The following is a 21104-nucleotide window of genomic DNA, read 5'->3' as shown; positions in this document are numbered from 1 at the left end:
TAACCCTAGTAGACCAAGGAGTGATGAGCACGACCCTATATATGCAAGCCCTACGCATAAACTGATCGATCGGGTAAATTTCCCTGCAATTGCACTATGTCAAACACTAATGATCGTTCGTGGTCCGATATGCCAATTGAAATCTTAACCTCAGTTGCTGAACGTCTCTCACCTACACCAATCACTGCTGATATCAATCTTTTTCACTTTGGTTCCGTCAGCAAAACTTGGAGACAATCTAGCTTTCGTGCAGGAGTTCGACGTCGTTCAAGTATGCCATGGCTAATTAACGGCGAATACGAGTTGTTTTGCAATGGAAACTTACCAGCATTGAAGTGTCAGTTCTCCGATTTCTGGTGCAAACAAATTTTATACTCCTATGCAGAAGTCTTACCGAAAAAATTGGAGAGAGACCCCACTGCACATGCTTCAAAAAATGGCTGGTTGCTTTTGTCGACGGATGAGTGTATTAATCCTATTTTGGCAAGTACCTCATTCTTTTTTTTTAATCCTTTTCGTGAGAAGATGGCGATCATCGAGTTACCTGAAGATTTGTATTTTTCACTCAATTACGAAATAGTAGCATCAACGTTTACAACAAATCCAACTTGTCCCAATGATTGTCATATCTTTGTAGCGTGTGGTAGATCATCTAACCCACGAAAAATTTGCAGCATATATACTTGTAATCTGCAAGATGGCGAATGGAAAGATCAGGATATACACTGTGACATGGAACTATTTGATGTGGCATATATGGACGGAGCTTTCTATTGCGTTTTTTCAGACGGGATTTCGATCGTATTGCATGTCTTCACATTTAGAAGACGGAGCTTTCTGTCGCGTCTTAAGAAAGCCATTGGACAAGCTGATGATGTTAAACAAAGTGAGCCATTCGTTATCTCCTCCTCCTCCTCTTCCTTAAGAAAGAAGGAGAATGATGATCTCTACTTAGTTGAGGCTGATGGGGATCTCTTATTAGCAATTTGTTCTCTTGATGACACTAGCAGTTATTGTCACATATTCCGGTTGGATCCGTCACGTAAAAAATGGAATCGAATTAGAAACTTGCGAAATCGAGTAATGATTTTGTCTAGCGATGGTGTTGGATCGGTTGTAGTTCCTGCGGTGCGAGATGCTAAAGAATTTGCAAACACGATCTTTGTTTATCGAGACTCAAAGCATGAGCATTATATCTGCAAAAGTACTGAAGCCACTTGGATATTTGACAAAGTGCATCATTTAAATCCTCCTGAAGCAGGCAGTGCTCTCATTGAACCCCCTGACTTATGGCATTAGTCGATCAGCTAACCAATCCTAAAGAATTTGCTGCATATGTTATGCTCATCAATAATCGATGTAATCTATTTTTATTTTATTTTATTTTGTCTGATTACTAAGAATTAGTTATAGTTTATTCTCCAATTAAGTTGTAGGGTACGTTATTTTGAATTTCATGCCAAAGGTGGTTTTAAATTCTCTCATATACATTTTTGTAATAACTGTTAGGGTTTGAATCGAAAATGTGGGGTATTGTTGGAACTTGTGGGACTTAAGTCCCACATGGAAGAAGTTTTAAAGGCTAATGGCCTTTATAGGGAGTTTCCCATGAATAGAATTAAATGGGCAACAAGTCAAAGTGTGGGCTTCGGTGGGCTTTCCTATTGGGTTTCCATAGGAATATGGAGAAATATATATATATATATATATTAAGTCAAAGATGGGCCTTGGGCTCTTGGGCTCGGTTTGACTAAATCTGATTTTATTTTTGCTTAACTGTTCAATTTTTCGGATAAAATCCAACAGTTGCAATAGATGGAATCAAACAACGTCAAACAACTGCCGACGCAACTGTTCATCTTGGCTTTTATATAAGGACGACCTTCGGTCGTCATTATCGATCGATCGATCTTCTTCTTCCTCCCCCAAAAAGTTATTCTGAGAAACATAAAGTAGAATTCGTCAGGGTCAAGTTCTTGTGCAAGAACTTGTACCAGATAGTTGTATCCTCTAGATAGACGTCCGAAACTACAGCACAAGTAGGGGCGAATTTCTGTCTTAGGTCACTGCATCGCAGGCCTCTATCTGATCAAGTTAGTGATTCAATTTCGAATTAAAGATTATTTGATTTCAATCATTATTATTATATATTCAATTTTTGATTTAGATTATATATATATATACGGTTACTGTTCGTAAATACTGATTGGTTCTATCAATAACTTTGTACAGACAACGTAGTGAATTGTATTCTATGCAGAATACAACAAGCTAACTAATATACAGACAACGGAGTGAATTGTATTCTATCAGTTAAAAATTGAGCTTGGATCTTACTAATCACCTCAGGATGAACCACCCAAGAAAACTTGAACACCTTGTCCACCAATGGCCGCTGTTAAGCAATGGAATCCACACGACTCCAGTTCTGCAGTTACTTTATCAACAACTGTTGCTGATGGCACTGATCATATGGGAAATACTATAGACAACATCATAATTCAAGATGGTTAAAATCAAGGCATGAGTAAAATGTAGGCCTGGGCACGGTCCCAGACCGGCACCGGTTTTATAGGGACCGGGACCGGGACCGGCAGGCTTATTTCGGGCCGGTCTTGCAATTGCACAAAACAGGGACCAGGTTAAACCCGGACCGGCAATGGTATTACAGGGACCGGGACCGGAAATCTTACGTCGGGCCGGGACCTCAGTTGCAACTGATAGGGACCGTTATAAAACCGGACCGAGATAAACCCGGACAGGGACAAAACAGGCCCGTTTTCGGGTTTCCAGTTCCAATCAATCTTTGCAGCACTACTGCATTTTGCTGCTTGACTTGCTTCTGTTTAGAGAGTATAAAGAGTAATGCAATATGAACTAGCAACAAGGCTACAATGCTGAAAATAAAACCAATAAACCATTCTGTAATCTGCACTACCAACAAGGCTGCAAATAAAAGTATATAACCATCTTGCAAATAACAATCATTCAATCAACCATTCCGTAATCATTCAATCAACACAGTTCCACGGTAAGTTCACCAACACATACACATATTGTCTTAACAACATAACAAATTAAAAACCAAAACAATGTTCGACAAGACAACAAGTGAACAACCAAACTTCCATGCTGCCATGCTCAATGCTATGCAGCTGCTCCTCCAGTCCTCCCTCTTCAAATATCAATGAAAGAGTAAAACTATAAAAACACATCCATACACATTTCACTGATTTCAGTCCAGAACAGAATAGAATAAAAGAGTGGAAAAATGATGTTGATAATGGGATTAGAAAATTAAAAATTAAAAATATAGAACAGAACTTTTGGTACATACAAGTTCTCTCAAAATGCAGTAAAGGGTCAGAGTTGTAAAGGGAAGAAGAAGAAAAAAAAACAGATATAATTAAGAGAGGAAGGAAGAGAAACCCTCAGATTTTGGTACATACAAGTTCTCTCAAAATGCAGTTCTCCTGAAGCAAACATTGCAAATCTGTAGGGAAAAAATAAAAAAGATTCAAAATCAGTCCAAACTCTTCAAAGACACTAAATAAGGCAATATGGTATAAAAGAGATGCAGATAATGAGATAAAGAGAAAGACCTTTTACAAATTTGAGCTTGTAAGATACAATATGGCAAACTTCAGCTTCCTTTTTTTATAAAATTAATACTGATGCGGCTTGATCGCTGAAGCTAAAAGCAGTAACTGCGGGTCTTGACTTGGGTCAGCAGCTCCAACTTCCCTTCATTTGTGTTCAAAGTGATTCTCAAGTTCTGTTGAATGAAATCCAGAACGAGCAAGCTGAAAGTCATCTTAGCTCAAGCAAGCCCCTGAATAAGACAGAAAAACCACAAGCACATGTTAGCCTTCTTAAACAACAGATCTCAAACATAAAAAGTATTCATTCAATTTGAAACAAAGTCTTAATTTGTGGATAAACAAACGGAAAGTAAACCTGATATCTAGAATACATTCAACTATCTGGATCTGAATGATGGAAAAAGACTAGCGGGGCTTGCCACTGTATTCTTACATCAAACAGTTAATCATATCTAATCAGACATCTTGATATATATCCCGTTACAAATTTACAGTTTGTCAATTGTCATACATCTCCTAATGAATAACCTTACAGAGACAAAACATCACCCTGCCTGATAGTCACTGCCTCAACATCGTTGTATCAAAATTCAATTGCCTTTGGTCTGTATGAAGAGTGGGGTCCAAAAGACATCAATTATAGTAGATTGAGACAAACAATAATTTCGAAACAAAATGAGCATACCAGGTGCAAGCTGGGAGTGAGAATTAATTAGTTGATGGAAATAGGTAAACAATTTTGAATCGAAAATAGAAACTTGTTCGAGACTTACCAGCCTTGAGTGAATGGAGATGTTGATCAGGACTCCTTTCTGCACCTTTGCTGGACTTCAATTTGCTAGCCTCACCCTTTCTACTTTTCCTCGAAGAGCTCAAAGATCCTTCAACTGCACAAAATGAGAGTCAGCAAGAGAGAGTTAATTGCACAGAAGACAGAACTGATATTAGTGTCCGGACCCAGACCTATATGTTTTGCAATTACAAGAATTTGAGCAATTATAACTATATAAATCAAAGACGCAGACTTTACAAGAATGAGGAACGGGAAAAAGCTTACTCTGCGCTCGGCGTTGGCGATCTAGGGGTCCTGAAGCGAAGAGGAGCTAGCGAGCAGTAAGGAGAAGATCGTCAAGGCTAGGAGCAAGCTGAGAGGCCGTAAGTGAGGAAGAGTCTTCTGGAAGACCGATTTCTGGGAGATCGATTGTGAGGAACTGACTATGAAGTGCGAATTCTGGGAGAGACCGAGGGCTGAGGGCTGAGGGCTGAATGGGTCTGAGGGCTGAAGAAGTGTAGATCGATTTCTGATTTTCTGGGAGAGACCGAGAGAGACAGAGAGTTGGAGGCTTGGAGGCTTGGAGGCGGAATCGCTCTCTAGCTGAGGAAGCTCGGGTTTAGATTTTAGGTCTACTGACTAATCACATGTGGTCGTGTCCATAGTAACACAATATACTTCGGAAAACAAACGAATAATTGGACGACACATACACAAGCTCGGGTTTTTCGGTCCAGAAAACACTTTATATTCAAGAACCGGCACCGGACTGCCAAGTGAGTATAGGGACCGAACCGGCCCGAAAACACTAATATTCAAGAACCGGGACCGGACCGCCACGCTGAGTATAGGGACCGAACCGGCCCGAAAACACTTATTTTCAATCTAAAACCCAGACCGACCCGGCCGGTCCGGATCGGTCCCTTCTGGTCTTTCGGTTTTTCGGTCATTTATGCCCACCCCTAAGTAAATGTGCTGAAGAATTTAGGCAAACATTTATGTTAAGATAAAAGCACATGAAAGAGAAAAGATTGAGGAGTATGGTAACTGAAATAAAAGGAATCATGGAAACGATACAGGTTGGCAATAGTGTGAGAACAGAACCTCCACCACGAGCTCCTGTCAACTTGAAAGCCAACTTGTATTTGAGTGTAGTTCGAAGAATGGTTTCGATTGAAGCATGGCTGACCCCCATGCATTGGAGCAAACCTTGGTTCATTTCCATCAGCTCTTCTATTTTCGCATCCTTCTCGGTTACAGAGATTTCATCAGGGGCCTCTAATTAGATGATGGTAGCCAATTCTGCGTTGATAGAATCAACTGCATTAAACACAGAAGCCATAGCATCTGGATGCCTTAATGTCCTCTCTGTAACACCAGCAACTAAGGCCTCTGTGTTCCTCCCAACTTTTGTGTTAGTAATGAGCATTTTGAGTGGCATGTTTGATTTGAGGCGTGTCAAACTTCCTGATCTAAACTTGATCATATTCCCTCTTTCAGGAACAAAGTCCAGACAGATAAGGAAGCTAAATATCTCAAAAGATATCTCAACAGATGATAACATCTTTTCGCCTATTCCTTTATTCATCAACTGGTCTCTATTCCATGATTAATTAGATGGTGTTCCCTCATACAAAAAAGTATTGTGCATATTCCAATACTTCTTAAATTACTCCAGTCCCAATCTGCATCATCTTAACTTTAATGATTCAATAGTTCTACATTAGACATGATCAGTTTAGTATGAGAAATTCCATGACTCCTATAGTGATATATGTTGGTAAATATGTTGGTCTAATTGCTATATTTATAAGAAAATCAAGAAACATTTATGCAGATAAATCTAACCAAAATAAAACCGATAAAAGTTAGAAAAACCTTAAATAATATGGTCGAGTCTAGAACTTGGTTCTATGTCCTTAAGACGAAATTGCCTCCTCATCGGTGCTTCAAGGTTTTAATGGCAAACGTCTCCCAGGATACAACGACCTTCTTCTTGTGGTAGTAGCACTCCAAACTTCAAGAACAGCGAACTAAGATTGTGTATGAACTCTCTCTAGAGAAAACTCAATTGGTTTTCAAGACATTAGAAATACTCATATGTAGAGGGAGAGGAGGAAAGATGAATTCTAGAAGTTATTTTTAGAATATGGTGTAGCAAGTGTTTTATAGATGTAAAGTGACTTTTGAAGGAGATATGACTTTTCACCAAAAGTTATCTTTTGTGATCAGTCATGATTTCTCATAGTTTAGTCATTTACAAATATTCAACTTCACACATTTTCACTAATTATTCATCCACAAATTATGGAAAATAAATAACTTAATATTAAATTTTCCAACAATATACTTTACTCTACTCCTCTCATCCTACTTGTACTTTATCTAAACAATGTCCAAAAAAGTGCAGCCTTTAGCAACAACGACCTAATCATCACGAATTTTAACCAATAGTATACTTGTATTAGGAAAAGGATCAGACTTGGAATCAGTATTTACACCCAAAGTAACAACCCATAGCAAAATAATAGAAGAAGAAAAGGAGAGCCAGGCATCTCAGTAGAACAAGAAGATGTTGAGAATATTATGTAATTAAGAATAGATTTCTTGTATCTTTAGGAAATCATGTACAGGAGGATTATGGCTTTATCTGTATCCCTAGATTATAGGAATTCCTTGTTGATCAAGGTTGTATATCTGTATATATTAGTGATTATCAATAGAAGGGAAACCAATTCAGTCACAATCATAATTCTTTTATGGTATCAGAGCAGGCAACGTCCTGACTCTTCTTTCTTCTGCAAAATTCTTTTGCAGCCTTTATCCTTCTACGTTTTCCCTAACTCTTCATGGCTAGAGACGATATCTTTTCTGAAACTCCCAATGGTGGTAGCAGCACCAGCGGCACATCCTCTGATGAATCTGCAAATCCGCTATTCCTCCATCATTCAGACCATCCCGGTCTCATCCTTCTCTCTAAGAAATTGACAGGAGACAATTACAACTCATGGTGTCGCGCCATGAGGATCTCCTTGAGTGCAAAGAATAAGACCGGATTCATCACTGGTGCAATCAAAGAACCATCTGCAATCAAGAAACCAGAGGAGCATGCTCTATGGCAGCGATGCAACGACATGGTCTTGTCCTGGATTCTCAATTCTCTTGAACCAGACCTTGCTGATTCGGTCCTCTCCTGCACAACACCTCATGCAATTTGGGAAGACCTCAGGGAATGCTTCGCCTTGGGAAACGCCCCACTTATCTTCCAGGTTCAAAGAGACATCTACAAGATTGAACAAGGCCAATTGTCAATCGCTGCTTATTATACCAAGTTGAAAGCACTTTGGGATGAACTTGCCTCATATAATACAGTGGAGAATTGTACTTGTGGGGCATAGAATGACCGCACCAAACTCATGCAATTCCTTATGGGCTTGAATGAATCGTATGCAGGTACTCGTGGTCAAATTTTGCTAATGAATCCATTACCTTTTGTGAGACAGGCCTATGCTTTAGTAACTCAGGAAGAGAAGCAGCGAGAACTTGGTGTTGCTGCCCTTGCTCCATCCAATGCAGCAGCAATGGCCATTCGTAACAATCCTAAACCAGGATTGATACCTCGTTACAATCTTGTCAATCAAGGCAGCAGTTCTCGCAATCGTACTCCAGTTCAATGCACCTATTGTAACAAATTTTATCATACTGAGGAGACTTGTCATAGGAAACATGGCTTTCCACCTGGTCATCGGCTCTATAAACGCAATCCACAACAAGGAAATCGACCTCCACCACACAATGATGCCTCTGCTAAACATGTTGATTGCACACCTTCATTTAAGGAGCTGCGAGTGACACTTCCCAACCTGACTGAAGATCAATACACTCAGGTTATTGCTGCATTGAATCCGAAGCCACCAACTCCTCAGGCTAATGCCGCTTTTGCTACAGAGTTTGCTTCAGGTTTGTCTATGGTGAATCCTAATCGATGGATAATCGATAGTGGAGCAACTCACCACATTATTAATGCACCACATCTTTTTACTAGCCACAAGAATGCATCTTTTCCTTCTATTTCTTTGCCTAGTGGAGCCAAGGAAAACATCACTATGAAAGGGTTAATTACTATTAATAATGCAGTTTTGCGGGATGTGCTTTGTGTTCCCTCATTTGATGTCAATTTGATGTCTGTTGGACGCACTATAGATGATTTGCACTGTTCAGTAACTTTTTTCCCTTCTTGGTGTATTTTGCAAGATTTGGCTACGAGGATGATGATTGGTGTGGGTAAGCGACGTGGAAATTTATACTATCTTGTGGCGTTGTCTTCCTCCATTCCTACCACACATCCCTTTGTCGGTCACATCACCATACCATTTGATCTCTGGCATCGCCGCTTGGGACACCCTTCTCCTGCTCGTTTACAATTTCTAGCCAAGAATTCTCTTTCTTTTGATTTTGATTCTAGTCATAAATGTACGGTTTGTTCTTTAGCTAAACACACCCGCCAACCTTTTCCTTCTAGTTCAATAAAAACTTCTCGATGTTTTTCCCTTATTCATTGAGATATTTGGGGACGTCATAAGACGCCTTCTCTTAATGGTGCTCATTATTTTTTTACTATAGTGGATGATTTTTCTCGTTTTACATGGGTGATCTCATGCATCACAAAAGTGAGACGCAGCGTTTACTTCGACATTTTTTTGCCTATGTTAAAACTCAATTTAATACCCATGTTTAGCAATTTTGTTCCGATAATGGTGCTGAATTCATTTCTTTACGCAACTTCTTTCAAGATCAAGGAGTCATTTTTCAGCATTCTTGCGTTTACACAGCTCAACAAAATGGTGTTGTTGAGCGCAAGCACCGACACCTCCTAGAAGTTGCTCGAGCTCTTTGTTTTCAATCTCATTTGCCTCTTCAATTTTGGGGTGAATGTCTTCTCACCGCTGCCTACACCATTAATAGGATGCCCACTCTTTTACTTCACCAGAAAACTCCTTTTGAGGTACTTTATCATACACCTCCTGATTATTCTCGAATGCGTGTTTTTGGCTGTATCGCTTTTGCCACTTCTGTCACTCTTTCCTCAAAATTTTCTCCACGTGCTCATAAATGCATTTTCCTTGGGTATCTGATTGGTCAGAAAGCATATAAGTTATATAATCTTGAAACCAAAAAGATTTTTACACCTACCACCTTCTCACTTCCTTCTCACTTCCTGTTCCTATCCTTGATAACACCACCTCACACCTACCACCTCCACCACCTCCAGCTCTAGAACATGCGTCACCCAGGATTGATACCTCGTTGCAATCCCAGCCCAGGATTGATACCTCGTCGCAATCCCCGCCCAAGATTATACCTCGTCGCAATCCCCGCCCAGGATTGATACCTCGTTACAATCCTCCAGCTCCCCTCCTTCCTCTCCTCTTTTGTTAGACACGGATACTACTGTCCTCCACCCTATTGACCAACCTGTTGTTCCTCTCGACCAACCTGCCATTGAACCTCCTCCTTTGGCCGACCATGATCCTATCCTTGCTCTGCGACGCTCACAACGCCAACATGTTCCTAATGTCCGTCTCAAGGACTACGTCTGCTCGCAAGTGATTTTGCCTCCACACCCTTTGTTATCTCCTCTGCCGAATCCTCTCAAAGGTACACGCTATCCTCTATGCAATTTCATCTCCTATCAGCGTTATTCACCGCTGCACCGATCCTATGTTGCTGCTATTAGTAGGGATGAGGAGTTTACCTCTTATGCTCAAGCTGCTTTTGATCCTAAATGACAAACCACCATGGATGCTGAGCTTGCCGCTCTTGTTGCCAATAATACTTGGACTCTTGTTCCTCTTCCTCCTGGCAAACGCCCTATTGCATGTAGGTGGGTATACCAGATTAAACGTCAGGCAGATGGTTCTATTGAGCGTTATAAAGCTTGTCTGGTGTCCAAGGGTTTTACACAGGCTGCAAGCATTGATTACCATGATACCTTTTCCCCCACTGCCAAGATGATTACTGTCCGTTGTGTTCTTGCTCTTGCAGCCTGTCAGGCTTGGTCCCTTCACCAACTTGACATTAATAATGCCTTTCTTAATGGGGATCTCCATAAAGAGCTGTACATGTCACATCCTCCTGGTCTTCGGCGACAGGGGGAGAATTATGTTTGTCGCCTCAACAAGTCCTTGTATGGTTTGAAACAAGCATCACGACAATGGTTTGCTAAATTTACTGAGGCGATACTTTCTGCTGGATTCACTCAATCAAAGGCTGACTATTCTCTCTTCATTCAGAAGGTTGGTAATTCCTTACAGTATTGTTGATTTATGTTGATGATATTCTCATCACTAGGAATGATCTGGACTCTATTAAGGCTCTTAAACAGTTTCTACATACCCGCTTTAGAATTAAAGACTTGGGTGATCTTAAGTATTTCCTTGGGATTGAAATTGCTCGTTCAGGAAAAGGTATATATTTGTCCCAAAGGAAGTATGCATTGGAAATTATCAAGGATACCGGTTTTTTGGGTGCCAAACATGTTGAGTTTCCAATGGAAGAAACAAAATTGTCAAATAAGGGAGACTTGCTTAAGGATCCGGCAGCATATAGGCGTTTGGTTGGCCGCCTCATATATCTCACCATCACCAGACCTGACATTACCTATTCAGTTCATGTTTTAAGCATATTTATGCATGAGCCACGTTTACATCATATGGCTGCAGCACTTCGGGTTGTCAGGTATTTAAAGTCATGTCCTGGTCAAGGTCTTCTTTTGCATAGTGAAAACGATTTAAGTTTGAGAGCTTTTTGTGATTCTGATTGGGTGGGTTGTCCCATTACTCGCCGTTCTACCACTGGCTATTGTGTGTTCCTGGGAAAATCTCTTATTTCATAGCGCACCAAAAGGCAGAAAATAGTATCTTTATCAAGTGCTGAAGCTAAATACAGAGCTATGGCAGGTACATGTTGTGAGCTTACTTGGTTGCAAAACTTGTTTGCTGATTTGCACATACCTATTGCCAAACCTGCCATGTTATATTGTGATAAGCAAGTAGCTTTACACATTGCTGCAAATCCAGTTTTTCATGAAAGAACTTGTCATATTGAGATGGACTGTCACTTCATTCGTGACAAGATAGTTGATGGGTCTGTTCGCACTAGGTTCGTTGGAACCTTACAGCAATTGGCAGATATTTTTACAAAAGCGTTGGGCAAAGAAAGGTTTAAGAATTTGTTGCACAAGTTGGGAGTTCTTGGCATCTACTCTCCAACTTGAGGGGGAGTGTTGAGAATATTATGTAATTAAGAATAGATTTCTTGTATCTTTAGAAAATCATGTACATGAGGATTATGACTTTATCTGTATCCCTAGATTATAGGAATTCCTTGTTGATCAAGGTTGTATATCTGTATATATTGGTGATTATCAATAGAAAGAAAACCAATTCAGTCACAATCATAATTCTTTTAGAAGACTATGACTCTGGAGGGATCCGACTAAGACAGTGGCGTCTTACCGCACGTGGTGCAATCAAATCTTTATACTTCCATTAACAAAAACGTCTCAGCTTAGCGGGCCTACATATATAATACTAACGGTACTGAAGGGTGAAGAGTTTTAGGAGCAATGTGGTTGAGGTTAATTGCACTATATCCCTAAAGAGTAAAGATTTGAACCTAATTACAAGGAGACGGCTGACAATTAGCTAAACGTACATTTATAAATTCAAGTTTATTTAACTCTCTATTTTTCCTACAAGGCAACTCAAGATGCAAAGCGGATCTAGTGGTTTCTAGGGCTCTAGCAAGCATTAATGAAGTAGTTCCGTAATATTTATACAGGTTATGAACCTCTTCCTGAATGAAGGAAATATTGCTTGAACTGCATTAATAAAGTTCCCTTCCCCATTAGATTTTCTCATCTTAACATACTATGGCAAACTATTACCTGAATCATTCCAAGAACTATATAACTCAAGAATCCTAGACAAGAAGATTAGGAAAACAAAAAGAAATGTGACATTGTGAAGGTAGATTCGTCAAGGACAGGTCACATAATAACTTACCATATGTGCTGACTGAGTTGTCAATTCCAGATGGCTTTCCATATGGATGATTTTTTCACCTTCAAATGCTCATTTATTGAGCAAGTCAAGTTCGCTTTCGCCCAAAATTTAACCACCCTTGGTGGCTGAAATCCAGACTCACACAATCTGAGTAAGCAAGAAGAGCACCAGAGAATGCAACACAAAGTGCAGCAGAATGCGCCCAAAAGAGAGATAGAGCGTACCAGAATGTGCGGGAATGCCAAGAGTGGCAGGCTGGCGGTGGCGCGTGGATCAACCGCGCTGCGTAACCTGGGCTTTGGTAAGGTGATTGTGACCCTAAAGTGTGGTACTCAATGCTACATGTCTGCTTGTATCAATCGTTAATAACGTTGCTAAAATGCTAATTAAGATGAGTCAGCTGTGGTGGCTTACTCGTATAAATTCGACACCTTAGAGCAAATGCAGCGGAAGGGTGATTGACTGACCAATTGGAGAAAAGAGGAAGTTTGGATGATGCAGCGGAAGAAAATTGCCCGACCAATTGGAGGGGGCCACCTGGGGACCACTTGCCCGGGCAATCCCATGACTGAAAATTAGCAATCGAAATGCCCGACCGTTGGTGGTGGGCTCCATGGCACATGGGCTGCTGCCAGCAGACTTTTTTTTTTCCTTTCTGACCAATCATTTTTTTCAACGGTTATTTAATCTCAACCGTTGGATCAAAGATCCAACAGCTATAATTAATTTACAACGGTTAATTATTTTTCAACGGTAACTTAATTTTTTAACCTTAAAAAAATAATCTGAAATGTAATAAAAAATCATAAATTTATTTTTTAAAATTCTATAAATACCTACTTCCTTATCTTCATTTCTCACACCAAAATTTTCAACAATTTTACCTCTCCATCTTCTTCCTCCATCAATCATTTCTTTCAATTATCATCCAACAATGGGAGATTCGGGTACCAATTGGTCTACCGATGAGCAAATTCAATTATGCGATTCATGGGCGCGTAAGACCGTGTGCCCGATCACCGATAAACATATAACTTCCTCAAAGTTATGGGAAAAAGTTCATGCCGATTATGTGCAAAATTGGCAAGGTCCACCAACAAGCCGAACTCCTCAAGCTCTCCAATCTCAGTTTCGAACGTTGAAAAGAATTCTCAAAGATTGGCACAATGCACAAATGACTTCTCGTAATCGTATAATGAGCGGAACCAATAAAATGGACGAGGTATTGATTTTTCTCCCGATCCTATTTTGTTATATTATTATTATTATTTATGTTATATTATTATTATTATTTATGTTTTTAAGTTAAATTTGCCCCATACAAATGTTATATTGATTTTTCGGTTGATTTTTATTGCTTCATTATTCTTGTTTAGGAAAATCAAACTCACGATATCTTCATGAAAAAACATCCCAAGATGTTCGATAAATTTGAATGTTGGGAGAAAGTTAAGTATCACCCGTATTTTGTGGATCCACCATCTAATTCTCAACCACCGGCATCATATTCGACAACTAGTGTCTCCGAAAACGAGTCTCCAATTGACTTGGATGATGAAATAGTTTTGGAGACACCATCAAGCTCCATGCCGAGACCAATGGGACAAAAGAGAGCCAAGGAAGCAAAGAAGAAAGGAAAGAAGGCGCAAGATGCAGCAGAAAGTATGGCTCTTGCTATTCAAGCCATGGCAGAATCAATTCAAGCTTCTGTTGAGCTAGTGAAGAAAAGAAATGAAGAAATGGCTGCTCACACAAAGAAGGTATTTGAATTTGAAGAGGCGAAAGAAAATGCAAGAATTATGGCCATGGATACTAATTCCATGACACCACAATCAAAGGCTTGGTGGAAAAAGAAAAAGGGTGATATCGTAGCAAAAACAATGTCCGATGGTGGTAGCAGCGGTTGCTACATACCTCAATTCGACTAATTTTATTATGTAAGAGATAATAAAATGTTGTCTAGGAAGTCAAGTTTTATTTTTTAATTTTTTTTGTGTAATCTTAATTTTACTTATGTAATTTTAATTTTATGAAATAAAATTTTTATGCTTTGAATAAATTGATGAATGAACCTAACAATAATAAGAAGTATGTAACTCCAAATGACAATAGTTTTATTAATGTTAAACAAATTTTATTCTCAAACATAGATAAACATCGATTAAAAATACAAATAAAACCAAACATATCAGGAAAACACACAAACATAGAAAACATTGATTAAAATTACAAACCACCATTTATTCAAATCTAAATCCCAAATTGTGGTGGTTCATAGTCAGTTACCATCCATGTTCCAATTGTGCATCACCAAATCATCTTGCAGGCACTTGTGGAGATAGGCTGACTCTACCTGAAATTCACGATCCATGAATGCAGGAAGATTCTGTCCATCTCTCCCTACTGGTTCGAAAGGAATAGGTGCTCCAGAATCGGGATGCACAGGCCGGTCATAGACGGTTGCCATTGTTGGATTCATTAGATCAGCTTCTTGAGACTCCACAAATTCTTCCTCAACGAACTCATCATCCACAATCATGTTATGAAGAATGATACAACTTATCATAATGGCTCGAAGATCCTCCAATTTAAACAGTCTAGCACCGTGACGCAGTATGGCCCATCGAGATTGAAGGATACCAAAACACCTCTCCACATCTTTGCGATAAGCCTCTTGTTTTTTACAAAAGTGTTTCTCCTCTTCTGTTCTAGGGTTTGATATTGTTTTGACAAAAGTGGACCACCTCGGATATATTCCATCAGCAAGATAGTAACCATTGGTATACCTTTTGTTATTGACTTCAAACTCAACCAGAGGAGCAGTTCCACCTATGACACGCTCGAACACATTAGACGCACCCAGAACATTTAGGTCATTTTGAGCTCCAGGAGTTCCGAAGAAGGCGTGCCATATACGCGTGTCGTAAGACGCCACTGCTTCAAGAATAATAGTTGGTATGCCCTTTCGACCCTAGAAAGCTCCAGCCCAGCCGGTTGGGCAATTCTTCCACTCCCAATGCATGCAATCGATGCTCCCAATCATGCCTGGAAACCCACGGCGTTGTCCTCTGTTGAGAAGCCTATATAGATCAGCGGGATTTGGAGGACGAAGAAACCACCCACCATAAAGAAACTCGACCTGTCTACAAAATTTCTTGAGACATTCCAGCGCTGTAGAAGCCCCCATCCTAGTGATCTCATCACATTGATCTGCAGCTGCACCGTACGCAAGCATTCTCAGGGCACCTGTCATTTTTTGTTCAGGAAGCAGTCCCATTTTTCCAGTGGCATCTGCTTTTTGTCCCCAAAAACTATCGAAGTTGCATAGGTCTTCCATTATGCGTTGGAAGACATGTTTTTGCATTCTGTACCGCCTCCGAAAACCTGCTTCATCGTACACCGGACGTTCGACAAAGTAATCCTCCAGGAGAAAATGACCTCGAACTTCTCTATGTCTTTCGACATTTGGGGCACGACCAGGTCGTGAACCACGCCCTCTAGGTGCATCCGATAATTGATATTGCGCCACCATCGCAGCCGCTTGAGAGTTTGTTGCTTGAATCCGCTCGAGCTCTTCCATATTTTCACGTTCCCTGTCTAACAACCATTTGTTCAATTCTTCCATCGGAAAGAGGAGAAAAGAGATGTATGATAGATTTGGAAAGAGATGTAGGTGTAGAATGAGAGGAATGTGTGAGCTGAGAACGGAGTCTGAAGCTTATTTATTACCAATATTGAAAGATAAAAAGTTAGGATAAGTACACGTGTCACGTATGTATAGGTGGAAAATCTTATCACATATCCTAAATATATTTTCAGAAGATAACGATATCTGTAATTGACACGTGTCCAATGATGATTGGGCGATTATCTTATCAGAAATTATATATATTTTTTGTAAGATAAATGTATCTACAGTCGACACATGGCAAATGGAGATTGGTCGGTAATCTTATCAATTGTCATAGATAATTTTTTTTTATTTTTTATGATAATGATATCTATGTTTTTTTTTTTCAATCCTTTTTTATCGGGAACAATATTTATACTTGATATACAATTTTATTTGTTTTTAAAATTTATTCATTAATTTTTTATTACATTAACATTGGATGATTAATTTAATTGTTAATTAATTAGTTAATTAAATTATTAGTTTAATGAATTATTCAAATTTGAAGTGTGAATAGTGGATTGGCAGGCAAATTGCCTTTCACTGGTGCATTGTATAAGCTGGAGGCAATTGCTAATTTGAGATGAATAGTGAATTGGTAGTACCAATTCGATTGGCAAATTAGCAATTGCCCTTGGTTCATGGGTGCATTTGCTCTTAATATTCGTATGTTTTTTTTTTTTTTGAGAATAAGTAACTTTATTCAAATGAAAACGATTACAAAATATAGGGATGACCGACCGGTAGTGGACAAAGAGTCCCCACTCACTTCCCTACTACTACCATTAGTTATGGGTCTATCATCAACGACGACATCCATGAGCCAAGATGGCCCAACCTTTAACCAACTAACACGCCCATTTAATCGGGCTACAGACTTTGCAATCATATGAGCAGCACCATTTGCACTTCTGGGAACATGAAAAATCCCTTAAGTACCGACAGAACGGCAGAACCCAATAGTACCCTGACCTTGTCAACCAAAACTCCCTCCGGAGCCAAACAATCATCACTTCCATTTACCAATTGAACGGCCTCTAGGCAATCAGTTTCAACCTTTTCCGGCCTCCATCCATTCTCTACCATTACCTCCAGTCCCATTATTAATGCCTGCAACTCAGCTGCACATGGCTGAAGACGCCCATGCAACCGTTCCCCCACAGCAAACACCAACTCCCCATCGCCTCCTCTTATTAACGCACCCACCCCAATTTGTGACTCATTGTCAGTAACAGAAGCATCACAATTGAGTTTCAATCCCCCTGGAGATGGTGGAGTCCACCGAGCATTCTCAGGAGCAATAACCCCATTATTCCTCCCACCACTACCCTCTCTCTATTAGTCCACCGAGAATCGGTAAAAATAATTGGATAAATGTGAAAAATTAAAATTATTTGCTTGTCAATGAGTAACACAGATGATGCTAGTGCGCTACGATGTGCATCAATCGTTACATCATGTTTTCCGACTAGAATATGAATTTAATTGTATAAATTCGACTATTTAATATTTTATATTCGAAACCACAAGCAACAAGCTAAGAACCTTGACTATCAGGCTATCTGGTTTCAATAGGTTTTTTTACAAAAATGAGTAACTTCTTGTTGAATTATAAACAAGGATGCGATTTCAAGCTTTCAACTTGTTCTTTGAGAGTGGCATAGAGAGTCTCTACAAGACTCAGCAGGAATCCATCCGAGCCGTGCTTTGCCAGTAAGGAAACCGACACAGGTAGATCTTCGTACATGCCTAGTGGTATGTTCACCTGTAAATGTGCACAGAGAAATTGTAAGGTTTTTGAATGTACTTGCTGTAGTTGAGAAAGGTGAAGATTGGAATGTCTTGTACACTCTTGCTTCATGCACAGACAATGAGAGAGGGTGGGGATCAGAATCTAACATACCTGGCAGAATCCAGATACTCCGGCAGTGGACAACAAGCTAAAAGCCCTGGCGCGAAATGTTTCAAGTGTAGCAGGATCCATTTGTAGTTTTGGTGGAGGCCCTGGAACTGTAGGAATTGCAAGGACACCAGTATCCTGAAGGGAAATCAAGCAACTTGGTAATCTCTTCCCTAAAACAAAGTTGTAATGAACAACACTCTGTCGTCTCTCTCTACTCTAACCAATCTAGAAATTGTGAAAATAAAGTATATACTTTGGTACCATGAAAGTGATTCAGGAGAAATCACATTTAAAGTTGTTCTTCCAGGGCAACAATGTAGGAATCCTAAATTGAAATGAGTCCTGGCTGTTCAAAATAATTGAAAATGGCTCCCTATATGTTTTAGATAGCATCTTCAGGAACACGAACACAAACTCATTCAACTTAATGTAATGAAAGTGTTTCTGCAATGGTAAGAGAGGCTTGTATCTCATTCTTCTTGAGAAACATGGCTCTTCCAAGCTCCAACATCATTTTACACAAAAGAAAACCATGTAAAATGGGAATCATGAGTTAGAAGAATAGGGTACAAATATTCTGAACATTCGAGAAAATCTGATATAAAAAATGTCAATGTGCATAGGCAGGACATGTAGAACATGAAACAATATTCTATAATAACCGTTACTCAACTTAATGCACAAGGAACGTCTTTGATTCATGCACAAAAATTCATCAAGAATGGTACAAATTTGAATGCATAGTTCAATCTTGTCCCAACAGTAAATTGTTGTGTGCAAAAGAGAGAATACCCCAAGAAGTTCAGCAAGCGCAGCACATAGTTCGGACTTCACGGAGTGATAAACACCGGTATTTTCATCTGCTGCCCTGACAGCTTCCCATACACGTTCTGATATCCCAGGACCTAAATCAGGTCTGACTGTAATGACCCATTCACCATGGTTGTTCTTGAATTCATGCCTATCCTCCCAATGATAACCACAGATACATTGAATTTCAGTAAATCTAGATCCAGAAATATCACAATGACATTCAAGTCCATTAAATTATCATCACCTTTGGAGTGTTCGCATGGCACTTGATAGGGCTGCTAAGGATGGTATGTTATCCTCTTGACGTGCATTTCCTTTATCGAAGAAACAGTTCAAACTTGGAACCTTGTCCTTCACGACATCCCCAAGGTTTGCTTGCTTTAAAACATGACCTGCATTAGAAGGTACAATAAGCTAGTGAACTTCTTTGCATTAGTACAAATGTGTCTTTATCATATCTCTGCAAGACGACCTATTGAAGAACTAATGGTAATGATTATTTTCAGGTGATAAAATATCCAATAGACGCAAGCTAGATGGTATATTTGGTCTTCTAGTACTGGAAATGTATGAATAAAGATGCATGTAGCCACCCCTCAAATAAATTCACAATCCAATTCGCTTACCCCCAAATAACTTCTCAACTGAGTGAACAAGTACTTGTTTTACTCGATCACTTGGAATGCTTGAAAGCTGGAAACAGTCTTCAGCAATGATCAACTGAGCTGGTCTGACAGGATGTGCATCAGGAATTTGCAGTAATGCCCGTCCTACTTTACTCAAAACCACAGGATCCCTAGCAAACCATCCTAGATATATAAGAAGTTGGTGTCAACGGCATATTATAGATATATAAGCTGCAACTTGACCATATAATGGTGATTGGCTTGTATAATATATTGCAAAGTTTCATGAGATGCATGGATGAAACATGAAACAGGGAAACAGAATTAAAGAAGGACTTTATCAAGATAGTAAATTGAGAGATAGTCTGCAAACTAATAAACTGTTAATTCCATACCCACAGTATCAAAACTTTGTGCCATAGGAACGACTCCAGAAGTAGAAATGACACCATGAGAAGGTCGGAACCCAAAAATTCCACAATATGAAGCAGGAACTCTTACACTCCCTCCAGTGTCAGTTCCTGAAAGAGCGAGATTCTTAAGCTTCAACATTGAGATGAGAGGCACAAAATTTCAAAAATCATACAAGAAAAAACAACTTAATTACCTAAGGAAAAATGTGCAAGGTCTGCACCCACCACAATAGCAGAGCCACTAGAAGATCCTCCAGGCACCCTATCCGGTGCACATGGATTTACCGGCGTACCATAATGTTTGTTCTCTCCATTTATACTGCCATCAATCATATATGAAATTTTAAGGGTCTTTTTAGTGAAGCTCCAAAACTAAGTGCCTTCAACCTTTAACGACCTACTACGAAAATAGACTAATAGTTATTTTGCCATTCCTTGAAACCAAAAAAGCAATCAAATTTAAAGCATACACAGGATAAAAAAGAAAGTTGATCTTCATTGTGCACTGACCTGTATGCCATTTCATCCATGACAGTTTTACCAATACATGTGGCGCCTCCTTTTAAGATTGTCGAAACAGAAGGAGCTGTCGATTCGGCAGCTGGGTGAGTCCTTGCCCAATCAGGATTTCCAAATCCAGTCACATATCCAGCCACATCAAATCTGATTCCAAGTTGAAATTCAAGTGAGGAAAATGCATTAGCTTTGCCCAGTTAAACACATGAACAGATTGCCATCAAACCCAAATACCCAATACCCTGAAGTTCATCAATACAGTTTCACAATACAAATAAGTTCACAAAAAGAACTTAATACCTAGTTGATTTATTAGGTTTGTACAGACATAAGCACAATCAAGCAAGCATATACAAAATGATTTTCTTCAAGAATAGAGTTACTAACTTACTAGTGTCTCAGCCCAGAATCTGAAGTTGGCATATCAAGTACATGAGAAAAATATGATATGATAATACAAATTTGAAGCACTCACCATGATAAGAGTGATATGGTGAGGAGTATGTAAGATGCTAAAGCTAATTGAACTACATATCTAGTAAGAGTATAACCATACAAAGTGTATATAGTAGAGAGCAAGTGTGTCTCACATGTCTTTGACAGCGAAGGTGAGGCCACTCAAGGGAAGATCATGAGATGAAGAGCTTGGTCGCAGAAGGAATTTCTCTGTGAAAGCTCCATAATCTGAGTCTTTCTCCATTGTGTGTGAGTGAACTCTGA

At 39.5% G+C, this 21104-nt stretch overlaps 3 protein-coding genes and 1 long non-coding RNA gene across 7 annotated transcripts; 1 reads left to right on the top strand and 3 right to left on the bottom strand.

The window, feature by feature from the left end:
* Positions 1 to 3819: 3819 nt before the first annotated feature.
* Positions 3820 to 4819, bottom strand: LOC112194944. Of its 2 annotated transcripts, none has more exons than XR_002934214.2 (3): positions 4660 to 4818; positions 4376 to 4489; positions 3820 to 3832 (listed from the first exon to the last, which is right to left on the bottom strand). It is a non-coding gene; the product is annotated as an uncharacterized LOC112194944 (long non-coding RNA). The 2 variants fall into 2 exon arrangements; XR_005808919.1 differs by lacking the exon at positions 3820 to 3832 and adding an exon at positions 4130 to 4207 and having other exon boundaries at positions 4660 to 4819.
* An 8545-nt stretch (positions 4820 to 13364) lies between these two features.
* Positions 13365 to 14399, top strand: LOC121052112. Its single transcript, XM_040516127.1, has 2 exons — positions 13365 to 13662; positions 13817 to 14399. The coding sequence occupies exons 1-2, from the start codon at positions 13375 to 13377 to the stop codon at positions 14366 to 14368; spliced, it is 840 nt and encodes a 279-aa protein (XP_040372061.1). The 5' UTR covers positions 13365 to 13374; the 3' UTR covers positions 14369 to 14399.
* A 319-nt stretch (positions 14400 to 14718) lies between these two features.
* Positions 14719 to 16065, bottom strand: LOC112193955. Its single transcript, XM_024334221.1, has 2 exons — positions 15486 to 16065; positions 14719 to 15374 (listed from the first exon to the last, which is right to left on the bottom strand). The coding sequence occupies exons 1-2, from the start codon at positions 16063 to 16065 to the stop codon at positions 14719 to 14721; spliced, it is 1236 nt and encodes a 411-aa protein (XP_024189989.1).
* Positions 16066 to 17568: 1503 nt separating this feature from the next.
* LOC112193644 (amidase 1) lies at positions 17569 to 21104 on the bottom strand. Of its 3 annotated transcripts, XM_024333866.2 has the most exons (9): positions 20975 to 21104; positions 20379 to 20531; positions 20063 to 20187; positions 19851 to 19976; positions 19456 to 19638; positions 19074 to 19221; positions 18809 to 18977; positions 18017 to 18151; positions 17569 to 17878 (listed from the first exon to the last, which is right to left on the bottom strand). In XM_024333866.2, exons 1-9 carry the CDS (start codon positions 21082 to 21084, stop codon positions 17723 to 17725), a joined length of 1305 nt encoding a protein of 434 aa, XP_024189634.1. In that variant the 5' UTR covers positions 21085 to 21104; the 3' UTR covers positions 17569 to 17722. The 3 variants fall into 3 exon arrangements, with proteins under 3 accessions (XP_024189634.1, XP_040372648.1, XP_040372647.1); XM_040516714.1 differs by lacking the exon at positions 20975 to 21104 and having other exon boundaries at positions 20063 to 20268; positions 20379 to 20520; XM_040516713.1 differs by lacking the exon at positions 20975 to 21104 and having other exon boundaries at positions 20063 to 20265; positions 20379 to 20519.

The sequence above is a fragment of the Rosa chinensis genome, chromosome 3, assembly GCF_002994745.2.
Source record: "Rosa chinensis cultivar Old Blush chromosome 3, RchiOBHm-V2, whole genome shotgun sequence".
NCBI classification, from domain to species: Eukaryota; Viridiplantae; Streptophyta; class Magnoliopsida; order Rosales; family Rosaceae; genus Rosa; species Rosa chinensis.
The sequence above is the reverse complement of the archived record's forward strand: the minus strand, read 5'-3'. Positions and strand labels throughout refer to the sequence as shown.

What these genes read in the sequence shown, in the direction of transcription:
- LOC121052112 (XM_040516127.1), top strand. Translation starts at nt 13,375, where the DNA reads ATGGGAGATTCGGGTACCAATTGGTCTACCGATGAGCAAATTCAATTA. An exon ending in GAACCAATAAAATGGACGAG is followed by an intron (nt 13,663 to 13,816) that starts GTATTGATTTTT and finishes ATTCTTGTTTAG; the next exon opens with GAAAATCAAACTCACGATAT.
- LOC112193955 (XM_024334221.1), bottom strand. Translation starts at nt 16,065, where the DNA reads ATGGAAGAATTGAACAAATGGTTGTTAGACAGGGAACGTGAAAATATG. An exon ending in ACAACGCCGTGGGTTTCCAG is followed by an intron (nt 15,375 to 15,485) that starts GCATGATTGGGA and finishes TTCTTGAAGCAG; the next exon opens with TGGCGTCTTACGACACGCGT.
- LOC112193644 (XM_024333866.2), bottom strand. Translation starts at nt 21,084, where the DNA reads ATGGAGAAAGACTCAGATTATGGAGCTTTCACAGAGAAATTCCTTCTG. An exon ending in CGCTTGCTGAACTTCTTGGG is followed by an intron (nt 18,152 to 18,808) that starts GTATTCTCTCTT and finishes ATTTCCCTTCAG; the next exon opens with GATACTGGTGTCCTTGCAAT. An exon ending in GAGTATCTGGATTCTGCCAG is followed by an intron (nt 17,879 to 18,016) that starts GTATGTTAGATT and finishes GCACATTTACAG; the next exon opens with GTGAACATACCACTAGGCAT.